The sequence below is a fragment of the Curcuma longa genome, chromosome 2 (genome assembly GCF_044706935.1).
Source record: "Curcuma longa cultivar G26 ecotype Majalengka, Jawa Barat chromosome 2, ITB_CL_G26_1.1, whole genome shotgun sequence".
In the NCBI taxonomy this organism is placed as follows: Eukaryota; Viridiplantae; Streptophyta; class Magnoliopsida; order Zingiberales; family Zingiberaceae; genus Curcuma; species Curcuma longa.
In genome coordinates this window covers 6043731-6068397 of record NC_133862.1, presented here as the reverse complement: position 1 = coordinate 6068397, position 24667 = coordinate 6043731, and the positions used below count along the sequence as shown (strand labels likewise).

General features: G+C 37.3%; 5 protein-coding genes across 5 annotated transcripts; all 5 read right to left on the bottom strand.

Moving 5' to 3' along the window:
* Positions 1-797: 797 nt before the first annotated feature.
* Positions 798-4073, bottom strand: LOC141821896 (putative serine/threonine-protein kinase PBL19). The gene is made up of 4 exons (XM_074709275.1): positions 3541-4073; positions 2165-2425; positions 1435-1557; positions 798-1294 (listed from the first exon to the last, which is right to left on the bottom strand). Exons 1-4 carry the CDS (start codon positions 3874-3876, stop codon positions 938-940), a joined length of 1077 nt encoding a protein of 358 aa, XP_074565376.1. The 5' UTR covers positions 3877-4073; the 3' UTR covers positions 798-937.
* Positions 4074-6821: 2748 nt separating this feature from the next.
* LOC141822105 (seipin-2-like) lies at positions 6822-11558 on the bottom strand. Its single transcript, XM_074709531.1, has 3 exons — positions 10562-11558; positions 7068-7645; positions 6822-6994 (listed from the first exon to the last, which is right to left on the bottom strand). Exons 1-2 carry the CDS (start codon positions 11540-11542, stop codon positions 7190-7192), a joined length of 1437 nt encoding a protein of 478 aa, XP_074565632.1. The 5' UTR covers positions 11543-11558; the 3' UTR covers positions 6822-6994; positions 7068-7189.
* An 831-nt stretch (positions 11559-12389) lies between these two features.
* LOC141821187 (uncharacterized) lies at positions 12390-17801 on the bottom strand. The gene is made up of 10 exons (XM_074708574.1): positions 17339-17801; positions 15881-15979; positions 15691-15812; positions 15487-15596; positions 14893-15088; positions 14733-14825; positions 14421-14480; positions 14207-14281; positions 13894-13974; positions 12390-13071 (listed from the first exon to the last, which is right to left on the bottom strand). Exons 2-10 carry the CDS (start codon positions 15960-15962, stop codon positions 12622-12624), a joined length of 1269 nt encoding a protein of 422 aa, XP_074564675.1. The 5' UTR covers positions 15963-15979; positions 17339-17801; the 3' UTR covers positions 12390-12621.
* Positions 17802-17952: 151 nt separating this feature from the next.
* On the bottom strand, positions 17953-22021 carry LOC141821188 (serine/arginine-rich splicing factor RSZ21-like). The gene is made up of 6 exons (XM_074708575.1): positions 21889-22021; positions 21503-21606; positions 19492-19580; positions 18850-19078; positions 18309-18425; positions 17953-18139 (listed from the first exon to the last, which is right to left on the bottom strand). Exons 2-6 carry the CDS (start codon positions 21589-21591, stop codon positions 18112-18114), a joined length of 552 nt encoding a protein of 183 aa, XP_074564676.1. The 5' UTR covers positions 21592-21606; positions 21889-22021; the 3' UTR covers positions 17953-18111.
* A 708-nt stretch (positions 22022-22729) lies between these two features.
* Positions 22730-24625, bottom strand: LOC141821064 (protein CHROMOSOME TRANSMISSION FIDELITY 7-like). Its single transcript, XM_074708427.1, has 6 exons — positions 24274-24625; positions 24100-24195; positions 23855-23929; positions 23408-23775; positions 23059-23195; positions 22730-22942 (listed from the first exon to the last, which is right to left on the bottom strand). Exons 1-5 carry the CDS (start codon positions 24574-24576, stop codon positions 23060-23062), a joined length of 978 nt encoding a protein of 325 aa, XP_074564528.1. The 5' UTR covers positions 24577-24625; the 3' UTR covers positions 22730-22942; position 23059.
* Between the last annotated feature and the right edge of the window lie 42 nt (positions 24626-24667).

Below are 24667 nucleotides of genomic sequence, written 5' to 3'. Positions count from 1 at the left end.
GTAAACACAGCTCGAATAGCCTTTGAATACTAGCAGTGTAGCAGAGCAACAAAACACCCCCTTGATCTTGAAAATTATAAAAATGGTCTCATAGTATTTAAAACTCTTACCATCTTATCACCACCACCAACGACATGATTATTTTGTCTAGGAGTGTCAATTTGTCACGTATGATCGTGGGGTCGATCGTGTGGAGCTGTTAGGATGACAGATTTCATCTTTTTTTTGGCTGAAGTATTGTAGTAGAGTGTCAATTTGAATAGATTGAATGAGTTCAAGTTGAATTAAAATATTATTAAAAAATTTTAATTTGAATTCGATTCCGAATTCGAAATCTTAAATTTGAACTCGTATAATCCGACTAATTTGAAAAATTCAAAAAATTTAAATTTTTTTATTATTATTTTTGATATTTTTTATTTTTATCTTAATATTTTATATTAATATTATATAAAATATCATAATTTTTAAAATAAAATCTAATTCAATCCAACAAAAATCTCCTGAACTCAAGTTAAGTTGAATCCGATTCAAATTTAATCCAATCTAATACCTCAAACTCGAATCTAATTCCAATTTGAAAATTCTCAATCCTAGTTTAACTTTTTTAGGTCAGATTGACAGGTCGAATTTATTTTTGACACTCCAATTTTCATCCAATTCAACAGACCAATGACAAGAATTAGGCGCATCACCATTCCATAAATTATAAGAGCGAAAAAAAAATTTACAAGGGCATTTTAATAGTTTTAAAATTTTGAAAATAATTATGGAAGAGCGAGGTGGAATTCTCAGGCTAATAAAGAAGGATAAACGCACTGGACATCGGCTCAAACATTCTTGTTCATAGCATATACATTACTCTTTGCCACAATCTAGGCTTCACTTCTCACCTCTCTGAATCTATCTAATCAGAGTGCACCACTTTGTTTCTTAATCAATGTATTTGCAATGCTCTTCTCAGTGTCTTTGAAATTTCGCTCATTGAGGGGCGAGCTTTCGGGTTCTTGACAATGCAACTACTGGCCAGGTTAGCAACTTCGCGTGCTGCCTGAAGAGGATACTCGTTTCTCAGTCTTGGGTCCATGATCATGCTGAATCTCCTGGAGTCGATCGGAAACTGCCGCACCCAATCCAGAAGCTTTTGCTCATTCTTCGGACGGTTCACCTCTAGTGATCGCCTACCCGTAAGAATTTCGTACAAAACTACTCCGAAACTCCACACGTCACTCTTGATTGTTAGATGCCCGGTCTCAATGTACTCTGGAGCTGCATATCCTCGAGTTCCTACAACCTTATGAACAAAGGGAGAAGAATGTGTGAATGATTATACAGCCAACATTCTTTCCGAGCAAATAAGATGGACCATAATGCTCTAATTCATCGTAAACCTTCTTCCTGATTCAATGCATAAATCAGATACGAAAAACTTACTGCTGTCGTCACATGAGTATGCCCTGCTTCCGGTCCTTCCCGTGCCAGGCCAAAGTCCGACAATTTTGGCTTGAATTCCTTGTCTAGCAAGATATTGGAAGCTTTGAAATCCCGATAGATTACCTGCATAATTACAGGCAGTCAAAGACTAAAACTTATTTCAACAAGTTAATTCAGAAGGTGATGAAGATATAGTTGATTAACGCTGTCTTTACTGAACTAGACAAGTGTAATAATCCCAATTTCGATAATCTAAATCGAATATAGATGTTCTGACTTTTCCATGATACTTTCTACAAGTGTATTGCATTACAACATACATCGACTTACCTCCGTTTAATATTTATTGTATGTTCTGACTTGATACCATCCCCTTTCAGTAGAAAAGTTAGACTTCATGTATCTTGGTGTATTGATCCTTTCACAGGAATCTTGCCTTATGACAAAGATTTCTCACCTCCAGTTATTTTTTTTTGTTCTTCAACTCTTTCTCATGTTTTTTAGTTATTAAAATTATGTGTGTTTATTGCCTCGAATCTTGCCAATCATGTTCCAAGAATGACCTGAATCGATGTATATTAGAACAGAGAATGGCTTAGTCTAACCAGCATGTAAAGGAGTTTAGTATTTGTATCTGCCAAGGAAACTTTGGTGCATGAGAAATTACTTGCAGGAGAAAAAAAGGAATTGCATAAGCAAATTTTGTAAGATGAAGATGCTAAGAGAAAACCTGAACTTCTAATCCTTCATGTAAATAAGCCAACCCTTCAGCTGCATCTAAAGCTATCTGTAATCTTCGGTTCCACGAAAGGACAGGATACGCACGGTTGAATAGGTGATCTTCTAGCGTCTTGTTGGGCACAAATTCGTAGACCAATAGTCTATGATCTTCTCTTCCATCATCTTCAGAACAATATCCGATAAGTTTCACTAAATTTGGGTGGTCAACAACCCCAAGGAATTGGACTTCTGTCAACCATTGCTTATGCCCCTAAATTTGAAAGAAGAGCATCAGCTAAACTGACAATCCACTTGTTCAGAAGGACAGTAAATATTCATATATCTGACATGTAAAAATTCATCTTGAATCAAGAGTTCTGTGTAGGACCAACTTGGTTATCTTAAATGAAGATTTGTCGGCATCATCATCATCATCATCTGACTATAAATAAGACCAGTTGAAAAAGGTTCACAATTGTATTATGCCTATACATCCAGTGTCAAAATGTGTCTAAAATCTATGAAGAGAAACTTGTAACTATCACAAACACTAAAAAATGATCTCAAAGATATTCTAGCAATTCAATGTCATTTTCATAAACAATTCAACTGAGCACAAAAAGAAACACTCACAGAAAGATGTTGAGCTATATACTAAGGATCACTACTAAAAGTCTTATTTAGTGGCAACTAGCAACACACAACTAGGGGTCGGATTAAGTTCGGTTCAGTCACCCAAATAAAAAGGTTCAGGTGGTTATATAATGTATCTCAATTAGCTTCAGGTCAGATTTGGATTTGATTGAATTTGGGGGTATCAGCATATTGAGCACATTAAAGTTAGGTATTTGCGGGCTTGGATACCACCTACTTATCCTATTCAGGCAAAATTTAGGTAGAAGAATAAGAACACAAGGATAGTTATACCTTCTTTCATCCCTACAAGCAATAGGCTCAAAAGAGTTCGATTGTGAGGCATAGAATTATTTGAGATCTCTAAGCCAATACTTGTTTGCTATTTGCTCATCCGAAGAGTCATAGATATTATCATAGACCAATTCCTGTTGGAAATACTTCCCTAACTTCTTAAAATCTCAAATCATAGCTGAATACAAGTACACCAGTAAACATGAACTTCGAAGCAAATCACTAAAATACATTCAAATATGGCATCCCAAGTGTGATTTTGTTTATATATTTCTAACTCCTTTTTGTAAGAATTTTAATCACCAAAGGAGCATCATCACTTGTGCTTTGAATTGGTCGAAAATGAATTAGAAGTATCATATCTTGTAGATTTGTATCATAAAATGAAAGGAAAAAAAATAGAAACCCAACAATCATTCAACACTCAGCAAAAATGCCCTAGAGAAATTGCTGGCATACCTGCAATCCCTTAGGGTTGAGCTTCTTGATTGCGATGGCCATCCTGTCGCCATTCCCGTCGGGAGGTTTGATGAAACCCTTGTAGACGCTCCCGAACCCGCCTTGCCCGATCTTAAGCATCCTGTTGAACTCGTTCGTGGCGATCCTCAGCTCCTCGAGCCCGAAGACCCGCAGGTTGTGGGCCTTCTCCTGGTACAGATCCGGTATGCCCCTTCGCGGCGACGCGGACGCCGTGGACTTGCAGGGGCTCATGCTTCCCGCCGACGGCATCTCGCCCCTCCTCGCTTCGCCGCCCTTCATCTTCTTCTTCTTCGTCGCGTACCCAAAACACGCCATCTCGATCGCCGGTCGCTGAAAACTTCAAGCGAGAAGGCGCGAAATCTACGGGGTTTGGATCAAAAAGAGCACATTTCGAGGCTCGATCTCGATTTTGGACGGCGAGTTTGCAGAGTGGAAACGGAGCGAGGTTGCGTGTTCTTCAACCTCCCTCTCTCTCTCTCTCTCTCTCTGAAGACTATTGGCCTTCGACTTCCTCGTTTGCAATGCGAACTGCAGCGGTTTCGCTGTCATGGGAATAAATAGCGCCTTCAATGCGGGCCCCACGCGGGGCCCACGCGTGAGAATTGTTGATTGGTCCTTTTTTTTTTATGAAAAGACATTCAGAGGGTACTAAAGTGATGTTCACATGAGAAAGTCCTTGGACTTGCCTGGCCTCTCAGCTCACGTGCTAAAGATTTTTTTTTTAATAAAATAAAATAAAATAAAATCGGTGCACATGGACCATGAGTAATTATAAAACAGTATGCACATAATTTATCAAAATATAAATATGAAGATAACTGTCGCTCTCAATTTATGTATTTTTTTTCAGAATATATAATAATTAATGGAAAAACATTTATGAAATTTCGAGGAAACAATGTTACTCGTGTCTTTTTCTTGGACTGTTCGTTGTAAAGTTACGTTAGACAAAGTGGTGTAGAATATTATAATTCGGATAAATTTAGAAATAAAATATTATTAAAAAAATTTAATTTGAAATTCTCCGAATCAATCTGTATAATCCGATCAATCAAAAAAAAAGTTGAATAATTTAATTTTTTATTATTTTTTCAGATAATTTTTTATTTTTATATAAAATATTTTATATAAAAATAAAATTTAATTTAATCCTCATAAAATCTCCTAAATTTTAAATTTGGATCAATCAAAATTCAACTGATCCGAATTTAATCCAATTCAAAATTCTAAATATGAAATCCTTAGATCCTCATCTGATTTTTTTCGAATTGGAAAATGAAAAATTAGATGGAAAGTGACTTAAATAGTTCCATAGTTCTAATTTTCCAATGCTGATCGATTCAATTTAATCGCTAGACGCGAGTGACCGCACCTCCTGAGATATTTGATACAAGTCGACAACAACTCAATCCAAAACGAAGACTTCTACAACAAAGTCACTATGATGGACGACAGTATAGACCTCTCTTTTTTTTCCTTTTTTTAATTTTAGGATTAAGACACAAATCTACAATAAATTTTAATTCTTTTTTATTTTTTATCATTTCAACGGAAGAGATAATTTTAATTTTTCAACTATATTCTATATGTTTTTTATTGAATATAGAAAGCAGAAGGAACCTTCCAACTGATCAAGTGCATTGTAATAGCTACGTGATAATGATTAAGAATTATCATATTATAAGAATTATAAAATCATAACTCCAATAACACTAAAAATTTATATTATAACAATTATAAAATCATAATTACAATAAAGCATTCCGATCGATTCAAGATTTAAATAAGAGATAAATTATGAACCGTACAAAATAATATCAGAGAAAATTTAAATAATCATACACAACTGAACAACAATTCAGTAAAATGGATACTCTTTTGATAAAAATAAAAATGGGATGCTCTTTGATGATTTTACAATAAAAAGATGCATTTTTACTTTCATTCTTATTTTTTTTTACCAAAAACATCAAATTTCACTATTCTAGCATATACATTTACTTAAATTTCCTTCAATACGGTTATCTCTAATCTAATTTTGAATTAATTGAATACATTGTAACAACTATAAAATCATAGTTGTTATAATATGAATAAAAATTTAAATTGTAACTACCATAAAATCATAATTACTATAATGCATCCCGATCGATTTAAAATTTATATAAAAAATAAATTTTGAATAATACAGAATAATATTAAAGAATATTTAGATAATTACATATAATTGAATAGTAAAATAAAATATTTATTGATAAAAAAAATTAAAATGGACGTCTCTTTAATGGTTTGATTTTTTTTTACTTTTATCCAAAAACATCGAAGGGGGAAAAAAGATTTTATGACGTGATGTGACCTGGGCAGTGTGTGCTGTTGACGTTGGGATGGGGTATTATTGAAGAGGTTGTTTTCTTCCATTTATTTAAGCTGCTTAATTAATGCATGTGTGACTTGTGAGTCAGTCAACGCATGAATCATCAGAGAATATGACGTGCGTTTGACTTTGACCATAATAATTTCCATGTTGTTTTCTCCACAATTTTAACCCTCGATATTTTTTAGGGTCCTCTAGGCTACGTTTGGTTTACAGTAGACAGAAATACAGAGACAAAAATACAGTAAAGACAGGGACGCATTTACAATGGTCTCTGTATCGTGTTTGGTAATACAGAGACAGGAACACTGTTGGTCGATTTCGGTCGAAATTCGATCGGATTCCGACCGAATCGGGGTCGGAGTCCGACCGCGATCGACGCGCCGACGCCGGGCACGTCGACCGCGGTTGGACTCCGACCCCGATTCGGCCGAAATCCGATCGAAATTCGGCCGAATTCCGGCCAACAGTGGCTGGGGCGCGCAGGGCTCGGAAGCGGAGATGGGTAGTTTTTGTCTCCGTCTCCGTTTCAGTGTCCTCATTTTTACAGTAGACAGAAATGGAGACAAAGACGGAGACAGAAATCCTATTTCTGTATCTGTCTCTCAAAATCAAACGGAGACAGAGACAAAAATTTCTACTCTGTCTCTGTATTTGTGTCCCTGTCTCTGAAACCAAACGTTACCCTAATGTGTTCCCCGGAGTGTTCTCACTTCAAAGGGGAAAGATGTTTAGGCGTTCATGATAATATTAGCTAAGATACTTTTCTTTGCTCGTAATAAAATGAAAGAAAACCTTAACGCAACGCTAACAATTATTACCACATGACTTAGAAATCACAGATTTAAATCTTTGAAACAACCTCTTATAAAACACAATAAAACTACGCACAATAAATCCTTTTTTTGAAATCAAAATTTTTTTACATCGGAGTGTCCTTTTATACTCTTCTTCGTTTATTAGGCACAAACTAACTATGCTTAGCTGGTAGTAAACTATGTTAATGGCCATCTTAAGTTCTTCGGTGGATGGAAACGTAGAACAAATGCAACTTAATTTCTGCAATGAACAATACAAAATTATGCAAGTAATTAACTATCATACATTGCAGAAGAAGAGTTGGAGGACATACCAGATGCCAATGAGGGTTTGAAATTGTCGAGCTGACCGAGTTACTTGCATGACCATTATTGTTAGCTGGAATTGGAAGTTAGCCCTATAACCGAGCAGTTGAAAACACTAGCAAATGAATATTTAACCACCCGGGCCGCCGCCGCCGCCACGCCTTGCTCCAGGAGTTAAAATGGATCTGCAACACACAAGTACAGCGAGCAAGAAAAGGATGAACATGACCATGGTAGTCCAGACGAACACAGTGATCTTCCAGTTCCATAGAATTCTCTTGAAAAGAGGAAGCTCGGGTTCAAGTTTCATGGATGCAGAATAAATCTCAGGAATACCAGCACCATCCCTGTACTCTGCTCTCTGTTCTAGAGACACCCTAATGCATGTAGTTGGCTTAGTTCCTTCAGTGAGTCCTTTCATTTGTAGCTTAAGAACTTGTGATTCGTCGGAGTAGCCTGCTAATAGAAATAAGGATTTAAGGAATGTCTGAATGAAGTGAATCTGAGAGCTCTTGAAGCGAAGCAAGCATGGATGTCTTGAACTAGATGCGACTTTGCCATCTGAAGTCAGTAGTTCCGCTCTGACCTGGACATGAACCGAATACATTTAGGGCACGAAACAAATTACACATGAATCATGGCAAAGGATTATGGTTATTATGAACCCATATGTAATTTTGATCTAATGGAGGGTATAATATGTCTTATTCAATAATGACTTATAAATAGGTAGAGGGGAAGCTACTTAGGGTAGTATCCAATCAGGAAGACTTCCCTCTGACCTAATATCAAATTCATTGCTTAGTGCCTCTGTGTTGTTTCACCCTCTTTGTGCCACAAGAGCTCCAGAAACAGGAATTGGGGTCTGCCTGTTCTAAGAGTCACAAAAAGGAATTGGGTCCTTAGCCTGTATCAGAAACAGTATCTGACGAAGCAATTGCAAAAAGAGATTATCCCCTCTTAGTGAGGAGATTTCAGAGTGATGCAGATTGTAGGGAGAATTATTTTAAAGTACTCGAGAACAACTTCAGATTGTAGGGAACTCCAAGACAAATTAGGCAGGCTACCCTACAGAAAAACAATCTAAATCTAGTTATTATGTCCTCGTAGGAGATACCTTATTTTCTAGAAACGTAAGAAGCACACAATAGCAGCAAGGTCAAAGTGCAGAGGCAGAATATCCAACAATGGTCTCGGCAACATGTGTGCTCATTTGAATTCAACATCTAATGACTAAGATAGGATTTGCTCAAGTTGCAATGCGTATAATCTCAAATTTTGTATTCATGACAAAATAAAACGATACAAAGATTGATTGCACTTGAAAGTGCAATTCAATGAGATCATCATTTTCTTTGTTAATTCTAATGACCAATTAGCAGATTTGTTGACCAAACACTAAGAGGCCTAGAGTGGAATATATTTGTAACAAGCTAGATTTATATAATTTGAACCATCTTAAGGCGGACCATATCTACTTATGAAGCAGTGGTGGTGTATTTGTAATATATCTTATATGGTATTACCTCATAAATGTCCCATTAGAAATACTTCCCCGTAACAATGCTAAAAGGTGCTTGTTGCAGAATAAGTTACAGAAATTGACAAATCTAGGTAAAGCATGTCAAAGGTCCAATTAACCATGTTAGAGAATGTGTATCTGGAGATGGGGAAAAAGGAAAGATATTTCAAACTATTTGCTGGGATTCTTAGGCATCCAGTCCATTTGAGGCAACACCTTTTAGTAGATAATATAAAATTAACGCTGCCAGAATTCATAAGAGAAACAAAGTCAATCTAAAGGATTAACATACAAAGTTATAATGAACAAGTATTTCAAGTTTTAGAAGGGAAGGTAGACTGAAAAACTTTCAGTACTTATCCATACTGGCATTCTCTAAAACAAGATTTGGAAGTCTCTTAAACATAAAATGCAGAAAAAATGACCAAAGTTAAGCAAAAAATGAATTTAAACAATTGGTGCCACATTGTTGCAAGCATCTAGCTGAATTATGTTTCAGGGACTTCTTAATAAAATGGCAAAGGTGCTGCCAAAATAATTCTCATAATGTTTTAAAACATTCGTATTAAATTGTAGGATTTTATGATCCTATGATCCGAACCCATGGTAGGATCTCGATCTTGACATCTTGTCTCAGATAGTTGGGATGCACAAGTTTTTATTGTTATTGTGTATCGTTTATGCAAAACTTAGCTTCATTATTATCCATCAGTAACATGATAATTCAATGCTGATGCACAACATCCTAATTTGCCTCTCTAAACTTTGTCTGAAGACAACTGTTTAGTCAATCTTTGGCACTGGGTTCATCAAGTGATCAATGATGCAATCACTCAAATGATTAACAAACAGTTGTTTTACCAGAAAGAAGAATTCATATTACTTCTATGAACAACACTAATAACACTTCAGTGAATAGCAATATCAGATAGCTTACCAACCCCTTCTATCCATTTGAATAATACTATCTATCTCCACAATTCTTTCTCTAATTACATCAAAGAAGACCTTTGTAATACATAAAAACATTTAAACCTTGCATGGATACTTCTAGTCGGTTCATTCCACAATATTGGCCTACATCTTCGTCCATAAGTGAGTAAACTAATCAAGGGTGAAGGAATCAAATACAATATGAATTGGTACTTATGGCGCCGGAGGTTGAACTTAGTGTAAATGTGGCAAATAGCATCTAAGCACTTCAGCTATGACTCAATCATGGCAGTGTTAATCATTATTTCTCCAGTACATGTTAAATACACAAAATATGCTCAGTATCAATTACTGAGGTCAGTTCTTTTCTTCTAGATGCTCAATCTCAATTACTGAGGTCAGTTCTTTTATTCTTTCTATCAGTAAGTATCACTGCATAAAGAACTATGTTTCTTCTTGTATTTCATGAGCATCTAAAGGGCAATAAATGATAGAGCAACTAGCAATAGTGTTAACTCTGACTGCCGATGCAACATAATAATGCACCCATAAACAATCATGTAAAACTTATCGCTGAGTGTTTTGGTAGTGAATGGAATGCTGTAGTGCTACACAAGATTGTGGATCCTTTCAACGGAGCAGTAAATTTACCATATAGAAGAGGACTGATAAGTAAATGCATGCTACGAACATTTAGATGAATAAGGCAATTGACAACTGTATTGATTTAGAATGCTTGGATCATTGCCAGTAATATCAGTTTTACTGTAAATAAGGGACAGTTAAGGTGATTGCAGACTCTGCCTAAACAATATAAACTTGCTAGATTGTGTAGCATAATGGGAAGGCAATTACTGACTAGGTTAGGATTTTGCACATGATGCATACCTGGATAATGGAACAGTATGAAAACAATGCAAAATTATCAAAACCCTCTAAGAAAAAGATAGAACATAAGCAAACAACATAGGAAAAGATACATAAAGCAGCATGCAGAAAGCGCCAAAGGCGGAGATAAAACAGTCTTTAATATGCAAGATTAAATACCTGGAAGACCCCAAGCTTTCTGTTGTAATCTGATTCTGGTAATTCCAATGAAATAGTTAGTTGCAGTTTTTTCTTTGGAGAAACAAGCCGCCGAAATTCATGGCCTACTACATCAATCGTTTCACCATAACCAAAGCAACCATATGATGAAGTTACAGGCACAAGAGCTTCAGGGATAGGCTTAGCGTAATCAAAACTCAATTCCTCAGTCATGGATACTGGTGCTTCCACTACCCTATGCATGACCAGAAACGTTGCTAAAGCTGAGGCTGCCAAAAGCGCAGACAAAATGAAGCAGACGTATAGAGACCAGAAGCAACCCCATGCCAATCTTGCCAGCAATTTCACAGCCTCCTGTCGCCCGATCAGTCTCCCATTCCAAAAAGGGTGAATTTTATCGAGGAAATCCTCGAACAATCTAAAAATCCTCCGCGTTGCCGCATCACTTGCCCGGCGAAGAATGCCGAAAGGATCGAGAAAGAAATAGAAAGGGCAAAACAGTACGCAAAAGGACAATTTAGCGAAGCCAATTAGCAGGCTGAACTGAAAGAAGACAGATTTAATCACGACGTCAACCGAAGATTCCAAGAAGCCCCTTCGCGGCTGCAATCGGGCGCCATTTTCCTCGGAGTCACTAGGACGTGCAGGGGTTGTAGCTTCCGACTGAGGAGGAACTTCCTCTCGACCGTCTCCTCCTCCATTAGCAACTTTTTCTGAGGTAATGGAAGAATCCGTGGAAGATTCCGAATCCAATCCCTGGCCTTCCAGTGGGAGCAACGTCTTCCGCCGCCTCCCGGACGGCGAATCCAATCCAAGATCATTCCGAACAGGGGCAACCGTGCGGCGCCGTAGGGTGGAAACGGGTTCGACAAAAGGAGGCGGAGGGGAATCGGAGAGCTCCGGTAGAAATTCGAGGGCGTCGAAGAAGTCAAGCTCCTCCTCTTGTTCTTCCTCCTCCTCGGCAGAATCCCACGCCTCCATTGACAGACCAGGGCAAGGTCCGATTCGGCAGGGTACGCGGTGTTCGTGTTCATGTTCAATTACGGGAGCGAACCCGGTTCGGGCCGGACCCAGACCAAAACACAATAAAAATAATTAATTCTGATTTATTAAAACAATTATTTATTGAATGTTTCCTCTTAAATAAATTTGTAGAAACAAATAAGTTCTTTTAATTTGACATAAATAAAATTTTATAAAATATAAGTGAAATCTTATTGGAATTATAATAAATTTGTTATAAAATAAAAAGGTAAAAATGCAAAAAACACCGTCTTAATTAAAAATGAATAAAAATTTAATTAAATCAAATAAACTGATTAAATCAATCAAATTTAAAAATTCAATTCGATTATTTTAAAATTTTAATTATTTGTAAAAAAACAATTAATTTAGTTCAATTTTGATTTTAAAATTTCTTCAATAAATTGAATTAATCAAAATAAAAAAATAATTTTTAATTTTTAAATAAATAAATTTATAAATTCTTAACTAATTAATAAATTTTTTATAATATTTAAATAATTCAATTGTTTCAATTAATTTAGTGAAAAATCAAATTAATAAACCTTTTATCGGTTTAATTTATTCAATTTTTATTTAAAAATTCAGTCGATTCGGTTAGTTTAAAAAAATTTAATTCAGTTCAATTTTGATTAATTCAATTCGATTTTAACTGAATACTTACCCCTAATCTTAATTTGAAAGCATGCACCATAAGTAATGCATGAATCTACTTACAAATTTAAATATAACAAAAAATGAAATCCACAGCTCAATCCTCGAATACTTGGCATGAATCTACTTACAAATTTAACTGTAAAAAAAATGAAATCCGCCGCTCAACCAACCAATACTTGCAAACAAAAAGAGAATTTCCAAGTGTAGCCTGAAGAGGACCTCTAAAGGTGTCCAAATCACCTATACAGTCCATTTCCTCCTTATCTCCTCTCCTCTCCTCTAGCTAGTAGCTAGTAAATCTGGATGTGCAATGCTATCCCAGACCTACTGACAATAAGGTTTGGAGTGCTTAGAACAGACCTACTGAAAAATAAGGTCATTCACAACCCAAAGTTTTGCTCAAAGCTTAATGACTCGATGCTCAGTTTATCCTTCCACATCGAGTAGCTGTAGTGATGACTTCTCTTATAATCAGGCAACATCGAAGCTTTTTCAACCAAAATGTTAGCACTCGAAGCCATCTTATATGAGATGTCAATTCCTTCCAGGACAAGGTGATATACAACCTCACTTAGCGACGATGAAGCAGACTCTTCTTTTGTTAGAGTCTGAGAGGAGTCTTCAGTTTTGCAGCTCTCAGGCTTTTCGGTTGGAATCTCAGAGGGTTCATCAGCTATGTTCTCGGATTCTAGAACAGCATTGCAGCTCTCCTTTCCGACCAATGTGTTATGAGGGTCATTTACTTGAGACAGGGACCTGATATCCCAGGAAAGAACCTCTCGGATTAAATTTTGGAACTCGAGCTGAGAAGCATACAATGAGCATTTTTCCTGGAGAACAAACTAAAATTGATTAACATTCTTTTTCATTTTTTGCCATCACTTACCTCATCGAATGAAAACTGAATCTTGAAGATTAAACTTTGAGACAATCTTTATATGTTAGAAATGAAATAGAGCAAAATAGTAGTCCGAATACACACCCGTCATGTTCAATAGTTAGCCTATCACTCGTCAGTTACTCGAAAAGTATCAGAGAAAGAAATAGCAATCAGTAGAAAAAGTTCCTAGTCAAAGTGGAGTGTGTATTTTTCATTACAAACTAGTTGATGGGTTTTCTTCTACTTGAGACAAGGAAAATTTATGGTCCACCTTTAAGGCATTCAAGAAATATAGTGCAAATAGAAATTCTGAAAAACAAGAAGGCAATTTGCACGCAAATTGCCAGCTAGATTGACCGAGGCATACGGTAATATATACTTAGAGGTTAAATCTTGTAGTTAAACTCCCAACAATACCAATATATATGTGCATGTCTGCAGGTTGCTACATAGTGGAGTCCTTGCAATATTTTAGCGAAAAGGGTATTTTACCAGGATTTATAGAGAAATGTTAGCTAAGCTTACATGCATACATGATCTGTAACAAAGCTACAAATGAATGATTGATAAAAACAAGATTTACCTTGAAAATTGAAACAAAGAGTACTGTTTTCTTGGAGGTCATCTAGCTCATAGGTGTGGCCAGGTGAGTGTGATACTACTATGTGTAATTTAATAAGTTACTTACAATAATAGGCCAGAAGAAAATGAAGCAATCTTTTTCTCTAAATTATTACTTTGAGAAGAACGTTTAGGTGAGAACAGCACTTACAACTTCTTTCCAGCAACTCGATAATGAGGAGGAAAAATTTGGAGAAAAGCTAACAGATGCCACTGCTAATGTATCATCTGCCTGCAAAATAGAAATTATACTTAGTAAAGGATGCAAAATGTCTTTTGATTGAACATTGTTAGCCATGACAATACATTCTGCCATTTAGGTTACATGACAGGTTGTTTGAAAAAAGATTGTGCTAAGTTAAACTGAGATGCATCTTGAGTGCATTCAAAATTTTGCAACTATGCTATGGGAAAAACATAATAAAAATAACTAGTCACAAAACATTCATTGCATAACAGAATACCTTAACCCAGTTCGGAACAGTTGCACCATGTATGCTATCAGAATATGGAAGATAAGGTTTGATATCAAGTACTGGCTGTTGATCAAGGTCAATCCATAAGAACCAGTTCATAATTAAAACAGCCAAATAAACAAGCAAACCAGCTCAAGTGCAGTAAAATGGAAATAAGAGGCAGATCTACAATGTAGAATGAGGGTGGGTGTCAAATCTATACCGTGCTGTCAACCAAATCAACACCAGAAAGCAAAAGTGCATGTCCATCTAGAGCTTCAACCTAGATAGCGAAAAATGGTAAAGCACTGTTGATAGTAATAGCCAAATTCTGTTAACAATTAGCCCACAAGAGAGAAATACCTCAATCTAGTTGATTTTGCAGAAGAACAATAAAAAAAGTGTATCAACGCTACTAACAGATTTAGTAACTTTGAAGTTTTAATTTGTTTTTTTTTTTCTGCCAATACTGTTTATGTATTGATGCAAGTCAGGCATATAACAAACTGAGAAATTAATTGATTCTTTAGATTACCTTGGCAACAGTAAGTCCAATAGGGCAAGGCCTGTGTGGAGATCGGGTAGCTAGAACTCCCATTTTACCTCCTTTTAGTCTAGGCACTCTAACCTACCAAAAGAACAGGTAGAATAGACGGAGACATGACACAATCACAAACTATTAATAGGATAAATACCTTAGCCTTGAACTTGGATCTAGATGGCTCCCTCCACAGCTTATCAAGGTCAGTGTTAAGATGAAATACATAAAGGATCCAACAATGAGAATACTCAGCAAGGCCTTCAAGCGCAGCTGTAGGAATTTGACCAGAGTCAAACACCAGGCAAGCTCTAGCAAGTGGTACAAGCAAAGGTTGTCTTGGAGTACCATTTCTGAAAAAAAAAATTCAGTTTCTTTCAAGTTTCTGAATACAATTTCACATTACCTTTACAGGGGTGAGCAGCGGACTGTCATAATTTTCATTGTCTCCATTGCACTAAAAATACACCTAACAGACACGAAAGATCCTATAGTGTAGCAGCCCCTCAAGCTCAACAATCCTTCACTATGTCAAAGTTTTGTTTACATTGTGAACAATCCAACCACTTAATGATGCAAAGGGTAAATTTCAGGCAAAGATTTTGGAACAGGACTCCACAAGATTTCTCCTTTGCACTTAACAAAATCTGGTTAAATCAATTTATAGCATATTCTACAAAGACTGCTGTCTAAATAAACCATAACATGCAACCCATTACAAATGCGGAAGTTGCTGAACTCAATTCATCACCTGGTAGAGAAGCAGGACCTGATGGTACCAATGGGAGTCATGGGGTAGGCCGAGGCGGCAACTTGCTTGAATCCGCCTGAATTCTGCTCCGTCAAAACCTTCCGCAAGGCCTAAAGCGTGCGACCCACCATATCATTATCGTCCTCGAGTGATCTAAAGCAATCAGAACAACTAGAGAAAGGAAGCATGGGTTTACGAGGCAACCTGTTGAGCTCGAGTTCTCCCGCGCCTCTCCGAAGCGCTTTTCTCGAGGGCTGCCGCAAGCGAAGCCTCGAGCTCTCGGATGCGCCGCTCCAGCCGCCGCGCTCTCCGACGATGCAACGAAGCTGAACGAAGTGGGAAAGTTGCTTGAGATCGATGACACGAGAGAGAGAGTGCACGTCTGTGGATATACCTGCGACGGCGACGGCTGCCGTCGCAACAGCGGCGACTAGGGCTGTTATTCTGACCCATCGGAGGGCGCTGGCGGCCGCCATTAGACGGATTCGTTTAACTGTTACGAAAAACTGCTTTATAGCATCCGTTATACCGGAGTGTAACAGACTATCAGACTGTAACGCTCCGCACTCATCAACAATATTTTTTTATTTTCCGTATTTTATTAAAAAATATTAAATTAATTTAAAATATATAAAAATTATTTCTAAGAAAAATAACTTTCCCAACTCCATCATCATCTCTCTTTGTATAATCCAAACTCAACTTTTATCGCCCCCAAAGTATAGTTGAGTTGATTACGACGCAGTAGAGTTGCAAAAGAGGATAAGAGTTCGAATCCTAGCAAAGTCAGGCAATACCCTCCTGCGTCGTGACCAACTGCAATTCTCGATTTACCTCCTCACAAATAGTCATGGGGCCGATCATGTGGGGCCACTAAGATGGCGGATTCCACCTTTGCAGAAAAGCTTAACGTTTGCCTCTCTATAATATTTTGATGAAATTGAAGTAATTCCCTCTATAGTAACCAACTACAACTTCTTAATTTACCTCCTCATAAATGATTGTAAAATCAATCATATGAGATCATTAGAATGATGAATTCCACCTTTTTCTAAAATAACAAAGCAACAATGGAACTAAGTCAGTGAAAACCGCATAAAAAATTGATAAATCCCAATTAGTCCCATTGACTATCTCTGGAGGTGACCGGCTCGGCCCCACGGAAATTTCCCACCTACCACCAGGATAAATCGGAAAGTGCACGTAGCGACCAGCCTAGACAGCCAACATCCTTTGATTGCGCTCCCAATTTGGAAGAGACCAGCCTAGACAGCCAACCTCCTTTAATTGCACTTCTAATTTAGAAGAAAAATTCCTACAAATACGCCGTAACTAAGAGCAAATACGCCGTAGTTGAAGATCGAATCACAGATGCCTAGGTGACAACCTGAACAACCTGAATGTCCTACCGCAGCACCATTGCCTCAGGAACGAGTGAAAACCGCATAAGCATCGACAAAAAGTAGCTCTAGCTTGTGCAATTAACCGTCATGTGGACGATGAATTCTTCCAAGGCCCTTCATCTAACACAATAAAACTCTTGATGTGTGAACTTGAGCATTCTCGATCCTTAAACCCTCAAGTCGATACGACTCCACTAAGACACTTGAAACTTCGTTGAGACATCAACATAGCAGTCATACAAAATTCTTCCTAACTCACATTCTCCACCCATTCGATAAAAAAATTTGTGTTTTTTTAAATAGAAAGAGTGATAAGAGTTAAATTATTAAATATGATTTTTTTTCCCATTGTTACTTTCTTATTACATTCAATTAACAAAAAATTTGCAAGACTTCTATTGTTGGTCTTAATAAATAAAGGTAATTAATTTTAATTAATAGTTAATTACTTGAGCAATCTTCTGTGCTTGGAGCTTCATGTTGTACCAGAACTCAACCCACAACGGCAAGGAATGTCGAAGATGTAGTAGCGTAAAAACAAGAAGAAATGCTGGAGATGGCCGGTCACTAAAGCACAATGATGCCTCCGCGACGCGAGGAAAATACTCTGAGAGTCGCGGCGAAGAAGAACAAAACCATTTGCAGTAGTAGAACCATAAGAGGCAAGGAATGCTGAAGACACAGGTACCATAAAACCGAAAAGCATAATGATTCCCCTCGACAGAAGAAGATATTCTCAAGTTGTAGATGATGGTGTTAGCATTCGAAGAGCAAAACCATGTGCAATAGTAGAATGGCACCTCCCCGACACAAGAAGATATTCTCAGAGTTGTCGAAGATGGTGCGCGCACGCGAAGAACAAAACCATGTGTAGTAGTAGAGCCATAAAGACAAGGAATGTCGAAGACGGAGTAGTAGTAGTAGTAGAACCATAAGAACAAGGAATGTCGAAGACGGGCAGGATGACGCTGACGCCTCCTCGACACAAAAGAAAAGAACATACAGAACTTAGTCGGAATGTAAGTTACAATCCAAGTAAACATCATTGTCTACTACTATCAGATTTAGAAGTTCAATAAGCTTAATAAAAGCATGCAAAAGAAAGTTCGAGGTACTTAACCAATCCAAGATGCCTGAGCGTAGATCAAACAGAAGACATTCATTAAGAAAAAGCCCAAAGAGCTAAAGTTCACAAACCGACTTCGAATCAGGAGAACATTACTCAGCTCCTGCTGCGGCGTTGTTGATATCTGACATCATAGAGTAAAAACAATTAATGATCGAAAAGACGACGATTATCAAAGAAGACGAGCAATGTGTTCAATAGGACCATCCAGATCAGCATAGAGTGTATATGGAGGTGCCAAGATGCAACTGAAGTAATCATTTTTATTGATCAGAAAAAGAGGTTAAGTTTACCCATTAGCCTGTGGCGACTCAGATCGACGATTTTCATATGGAGGTGACTTGCTATAACTGCTTCGACGAGGAGATGGACTGCGTCTTCTTGGAGAGCGGTCACGAGGACTAGAGCTCCTGTTCAAACATCAATTAGTGACTCCGAGCAAATTAATCATGAGATCTAGTAGACATGTATACCCCAGACTTCAATGCACACTACTCTTGAAAAGATGACCAATTTGTAGACCATGTTGAGCAAATCCGTATTCCTTTGCTGTACTTTTAAACTACAACAATTACGTGATGAGGTTTCCCTAACAAGTTCAGACTACTAAACTTTTCAATTCCTTTGTAACAAGAGCCTGATGATCTGTGCCTACATTTTATCATCAGCGATATAAAAATGGAAGACTAAAAAGAGTGCATTAGTCAATTAAACTAACATACTATTCATGTGAAAGGAAAGAAAACTAACAGCAGATGTTGCAAGAGAACATCGAGTAAGGGTAGACAAATTCCGAATTAACCTTAATTTATGACATCTGAAGTCTATTGTTACCTTCGACCATAACTAGGACTTCGGCGATATCTAGGACTTTTGCTGCGACTCCGACTACGACTCCGGCGTCTTCCACTGCCTAAACCTCCAGAACCAATTCGAAGACGACATTCGCGAGCAAAATGACCTGTCTCCCCACACTCATAGCACTTCATATCCGATGCTCCATGGCGATCACGGCCACGGCTGCTTGAGTTATGGGACAATTCTACTCTCCATCCATTTTTGCCTGTGAGAGTAGCCATATGAAGTAATCTAGGGTAAAACCCAACTCAAAAAAAAAAAAAAAAAAAAAAAGCAATTAAACTGTGGATTACAGTGCAAGTACATGAGTAAATATCAGAGTTTCTCTATATAAAAAGATTATAACCTCCAACATCAACTGACACACACAATAAGATATTTATCAAACCATAACTAACGATGCATAATCATTGTTACTTTATCAAGATACCACACACCAATTGCTAATTCATATGTAATATATATAAACTGAAGAGAGGAGATTACTTTTTACAGAAAACAGTAGTTATGTTGATTCAATTAATGTTATATATATATATATATATATATATTATCATGTCTGAAACTGATTTCATGTACATTTTCAGAAGAAAATATATTTAGATAATTAACACATACCATCCAGATCACGGATTGCATCCTGAGCATCTCTCCTATCATCAAAATCAATGAAAGCAAAGCCTGGTGGTTTTCTAGCAACCCAAACGCTGCACCCAAAGAATACCAAGTTGGTTTATTTTTACAGTCAACTTCATGTTGGAACTTGGAAGCATTGATGTGAGAGGCAAAACACACACATATTAACTATAAGACAAAATGGTAGTTCATGAGGGATCTGTGGATTAAATGTGGTAAAGATTGAACACTAGGTAAAGCAACATCATTCTAACAAAAACATTCCAACTGACATTAAGACTCAAACATTTATGTATGGATATTCCTTTCAGAATAACTTCATGAAGAAGTACATGCATGCAGCTGCAGTAAATTAGTTTGTACTAATATAAGAACAGATACAACTTGAGAACAGATACAACTTGTTAATCAATCACAGTAAGCAGTTAATAACAGAAGGGAAATATTTGTTTGCACAGAAAAGATAAAGAAAACACATTTCAAGAGTTAAAAAAAAAAGATATACATTTTAAACTCTGTATAACTCTCATGATCAATGAAACTGAAGAAATTAGTGAGTGATAGATACTGATATACAATACCAATTCAATTACATATAGAGCATATGACCTGGAAATGTTATCATTTTTACAGAATCAGTCTCTCTAGAAACTAAGGTTGAGTGTAAGCCTAGACAGGCAATGTTAAAAATGCCTAACCCATAAAAGTATGGACCTTAATAGCTGATCACATATAGTTGGAATAACATAACTTGACAGTGATGACGACAATGATGGTTCTCCAAAAAAAGCTACCATTTGATTTGCCTTTTTTGTTTGTAAGATAGCAGAGGAAACTCATAAAGAGAAACCACTGAGAGATTAATATACAAGAGAAAACAAGTGATTGTGAACCATAAAATTGCATAATAGAACTAAAGAGTAGATTGCAACCAATCAATGAATTCACATATTTTATCAAATTTGATGCATTTTCTCCTAAGATGTGATTCCTATGGCAGAACTGGCAGCAAAAGGAAATGTGCCCAGGGAAGGCCTCTCCAAGGGTCATTAACCATTGTTTTGTTGAGTGGAAGCAGAAGGACAAAAGTAATGAGCTAGGCAGCTGTTTTTGCAGCACATGCATGTATTGCTTCTGCCTAAACAAATTGAAAGCAATGCTGTGCACAAGTTTGATTGGAAATCCTGTCAAAATCTGCATAATTTACTCTTTGATATTTAAGAATAAATCACATTTTCCATATGTTTAAGCGGTAGATTTTGAAAATTTTAAACTTTCCCTCTCTATCTTTTTCCTTCCAAGGAATCATAAACAACGATACCCATTCCCCATCAATTACTGTCAGCTTTCTTTTCCTACATTCTTCCTTTCCACCACTATTTCCTTAGACGTAGGAAGCTCGTCAGCTCGTCCTAAATCTCAAGTTGCTGAATGGGAAAAATATATATCACTTCATATATTATGTAGAGAAAAATATTTTCCTTGAAACATTGTGCAATAAATAACATGAAAATTCACTCCTCCCCCACTGATAATAAAGTGAAATCAATTAAAGGTTTACATAATTAGTACAAAAATATGAAATACTGAAGCACCTAACCAGAATGTATCAAAGTGAATTACATAACAACTGTTATCTCATGTTAGTTAGCACTTGAAAAGCTATACCAAAGCGATGATTAACTAATAACAGAATGGTCACATGTTCACATCGATGCCTGAGATTTAAATTACATCATTTTCACGCCATCTAAAAAAGTAGTTAACAACAGAAGAATCATCTTCTTCTATTCAGGCAACGGTTTTGGAGTTTGCCCTCGAAATAGACCAAAGAGCAGAAGAAAAAAGAACCATGGCATAAAACTCAAAATTGAACATTTTAGGAGTTCTATGTTTTCTATCCTCCAAAACCATACTTTTTACCAAATAATTTACAAACTGCAACACAATGGTCACAGGAAAAAGACAATACCACTAAACGTCCAGCCTTTACCTTCGCAGAACCCCAAACACACGAAATTCATCTTCGAGTTCCCGTGCAGTCATTCGGGGGTCTAGATTGCCAACGTAAAGACGAGCCATCTCACACCAGTGTACCTGATCCACAGTAACAAGAGTCTCAGATCCAGTACCAAACTTCACAAAGATATTTCCATTCGTCAAAACCAAGATTTTCCACGGAACCACCAAATATACCAATCCTATAGTAGAACCAGAGAGAGAGAAAATCTCCGCAGCAAGCATATGTTAGCGAAAACGTTCAATTTTTTTCTCTCTGTCCGGATACGAATGGAAGCATTTACCGGATTCAGCGAGATCGAAGAGATCTGGAACTCCAAAAGGAAATTATCACAGAGCAGAAATAGAGGAACGCCTTACCGGAGATGCAGATGAAGAAAGATGAACAAGATCGAAACGCCCTTTCGCCGGCGATGACTCCCCGATCCCAATCGCCCCCAGATCCCTACCGAAGAGGAGAGAGAGGTCGCTATCCCGAGTCCGAAGAGGCAATGGAAATAAAATCTGCGGCTAATCGATCACTACCGTCCGTAGGTTATAAGCACATTTTACGGCAAATCCTGGCGGTCCGATTAGCTTCCCAGCCACAACTACTTTATAAATCCCTTTGTGGTCTCATTTGTAAGAATTAGTTTTAAGATTTTTTGGATATAACTGAGATAAAACGTATTTACAGAAGAAGACAGACTTAGAATCTCGATGAAGTCAATATATTCTCCTTCATCGTGATCAATTACAATTTCTTGATTTACCTCTTTATAAATGATCATGAGATCGTATGGAACCGCTGGATGACGAATTTCACTTTTTATAGAAAAGTTTTAAGGTCCTTAAATTATTTTTTTAACTTTATATATCATTGGATTAAACTATTTTAAAGAATACTTTGCAATTGAAATGTTTTTTGAGCAATTAAGTGGCTTTAATCCATTCAAACTCAATTCTTTAATATGTTTATTGAGCAATTTTGATTGGCAATAAGCTTGTTAAGCTTTTCATGAATTTTGCACAGAATAAGCTCATTCTTAAACTAGCTTGTTGGATCTAAAACTATATCAATTCTTGTCCTCGAAATAAACATTTTGCGTGTGTAAATAATGGAACACTGAAGAAATTGAGCATTGCTGATCACAGATGAACTGAACACACTGATAAATATAAGATGAACAATGCTGGAAAACAACAATTTTCACTACTGAAGAACACTAATGGGGTGTAGTTTTTGAAGGAAGCAAGATTAGTAAAGGCTCAAGCAAAGTGACAGAGAACATTCACAATCAAACTCTCATGCTGAAGTTAACACAACAAGATGAACAAGCACTCTTTCTCCCTCTTGGCTTCTCAAACCAGGCCCGGTCACTTAGCCTCTCTTTTAGCTGTCAATAAAGAGGGGACACGGCGTGACAATGGAAGCCTGAGAGGTATTTTTACAATAATGAAACCTTAGAGGTATCCTGAAAAACTAAAGAAACCTTGAAGCAATTGAAAAACTTCCTGATATTTAAGAGATTTGAATGATATATGTTTTACCTCACACATCTTCTTCCCTATAGATTAGGTAAGCAGTGCCACTACAATATCTGGATGCTAGTGCTCTCCCAGAAGAGGTTGGAGGAGAAAAGGCACACTGTGAGTGTTCCAATATTCGACCGGGGGAAAAACTTTGCCTGAAAAAAGTCACAAATATAAGAAGAATTCACTGAAGTACAAGTATAATTGAGGTCGAAATGATTATGAACACAAGAACATAATAAATGCATTGTCAACCAAGTATTTGCAACTTGCAACAACAATTCTCAACTAGATGCCAAACAGAGTAATATCATAGTATATGTTGGATGAAGATAACAGTTTTACAGTCATTCTAAGCAGCTATTACCTTGCAGCATCCAGTAGTCGCGAGGCAATCCGCTTCCTTCTCTGGGATGGTACAATCCAGATGCCCCTAAAGCCACAAAGAGCAGGAACAGATTCTTCCTCACAAAGAACAGCTCCAGTCTCGCATTCATCAATGCTCGCCTTGTTCTTGCCATCACTTCTCTTGATGACCTCTCTCTTGAAACTAATCCCTCCAAATTGCAAAATTGGACCTTTTCTTTCTAAATTTTGATGCATTTTATCTGAATTTGTGTTATTATGGTCAGTATGTTTGCGTGATGCAGAATTTTCTATAACTCTATGACCCATTCTTATCGATTCAGCAACTAGGCAACCGACAACCCTGTAACTCGAAATAAACAGATAAACCTGCATTTTCCGATAAGATAAAGTTAGAGCAATGCAGTCACAGACATGATTACTCTCTATTTAAAGACTAGTTACTCACTTTGCATTGCTTATTCAGAAGCTGAGCATCACTGAACCCAAGTTCCTTCTCCATGATTTCAAGCACCTCCTTAACCTGCGATCACGGATGTGTGTCAGCTTTCATCGAAGCAATAGAATTACAAAGCCAATTTTTTTCATGATCAAATTCTAGAAGATGCATTTCCAATTTCTCAGTCATTTCATCAAACACTTTTCCAGCACTAGAAACAACAAGATTAAACGAACAAGCTTTGTTCCAGCAACCTTGCGCCTGTGTGATGGAGGATCACCATCGACCACCAACAGAATGCGGTAATCGTCTCCACTAGACCTCGAGACAACTCTCTCGTCGCGCCAGCCCTGCGGATCAAAATTACATAAGCTAGAAAACAAGGAACAAAAAGCGGATAGGGAATAGATCGATGCAGTCGGATTGACCTTAAATTGGATTCCTTCGTAGTATTTCTTGTGGAAATCCCTGTGGAACTTCTCATCCGACTCGTCCCCGCAGGCGTACATCATCCCACAGACGGAGCAGGAGCGGAGGAGGAAGTCCGACTGCCCTAATTCGAGATGGTACTGCGCGTAACTCCTCTTCTTGTTGAGGATCCTGGAGGCCGACGCCTTCGATTCCGCTTCTCCTCCATCTTTGCGCCGCCGATCGAGGGAAGAGGAAGTCGTCGAGGGCTTGAAGAAAGAGCTGATCCTTGATTGCTGCATCCTCCGCCAAAACAAATGCATCCATGCGTCGAACTCCAAACCGCCATTTTATGTTTCAAAAAATTCAAATTTTTCCCGCGCATTTTTTTAACAAAGACACTTGTTTAAAATC

Bases quoted from the DNA above. Each gene is read 5' to 3' on its own strand.
- LOC141821896 (XM_074709275.1), bottom strand. From the start codon at position 3,876: ATGGCGTGTTTTGGGTACGCGACGAAGAAGAAGAAGATGAAGGGCGGC. The intron at 1,558-2,164 runs GTTTTCTCTTAG...GTAATTATGCAG, and splicing joins ATGAAGGATTAGAAGTTCAG to GTAATCTATCGGGATTTCAA. The intron at 1,295-1,434 runs GTAAGTTTTTCG...TTTGTTCATAAG, and splicing joins ATACTCATGTGACGACAGCA to GTTGTAGGAACTCGAGGATA.
- LOC141822105 (XM_074709531.1), bottom strand. From the start codon at position 11,542: ATGGAGGCGTGGGATTCTGCCGAGGAGGAGGAAGAACAAGAGGAGGAG. The intron at 7,646-10,561 runs GTATTTAATCTT...GTTCATGTCCAG, and splicing joins GAAAGCTTGGGGTCTTCCAG to GTCAGAGCGGAACTACTGAC.
- LOC141821187 (XM_074708574.1), bottom strand. From the start codon at position 15,962: ATGGCGGCCGCCAGCGCCCTCCGATGGGTCAGAATAACAGCCCTAGTC. The intron at 15,089-15,486 runs GTGATGAATTGA...TTTTTTTTTCAG, and splicing joins AGGTCCTGCTTCTCTACCAG to AAATGGTACTCCAAGACAAC. The intron at 14,481-14,732 runs GTAATCTAAAGA...TTCGCTATCTAG, and splicing joins TTGGACTTACTGTTGCCAAG to GTTGAAGCTCTAGATGGACA.
- LOC141821188 (XM_074708575.1), bottom strand. From the start codon at position 21,591: ATGGCTCGTCTTTACGTTGGCAATCTAGACCCCCGAATGACTGCACGG. The intron at 19,079-19,491 runs GTATGTGTTAAT...CTACTCTCACAG, and splicing joins TGCAATCCGTGATCTGGATG to GCAAAAATGGATGGAGAGTA. The intron at 18,426-18,849 runs GTAACAATAGAC...ATGTTTGAACAG, and splicing joins AGTCCTAGTTATGGTCGAAG to GAGCTCTAGTCCTCGTGACC.
- LOC141821064 (XM_074708427.1), bottom strand. From the start codon at position 24,576: ATGCATTTGTTTTGGCGGAGGATGCAGCAATCAAGGATCAGCTCTTTC. The intron at 24,196-24,273 runs GTCAATCCGACT...TTTGATCCGCAG, and splicing joins ACGAAGGAATCCAATTTAAG to GGCTGGCGCGACGAGAGAGT. The intron at 23,930-24,099 runs GTTGCTGGAACA...CCGTGATCGCAG, and splicing joins CTCCATCACACAGGCGCAAG to GTTAAGGAGGTGCTTGAAAT.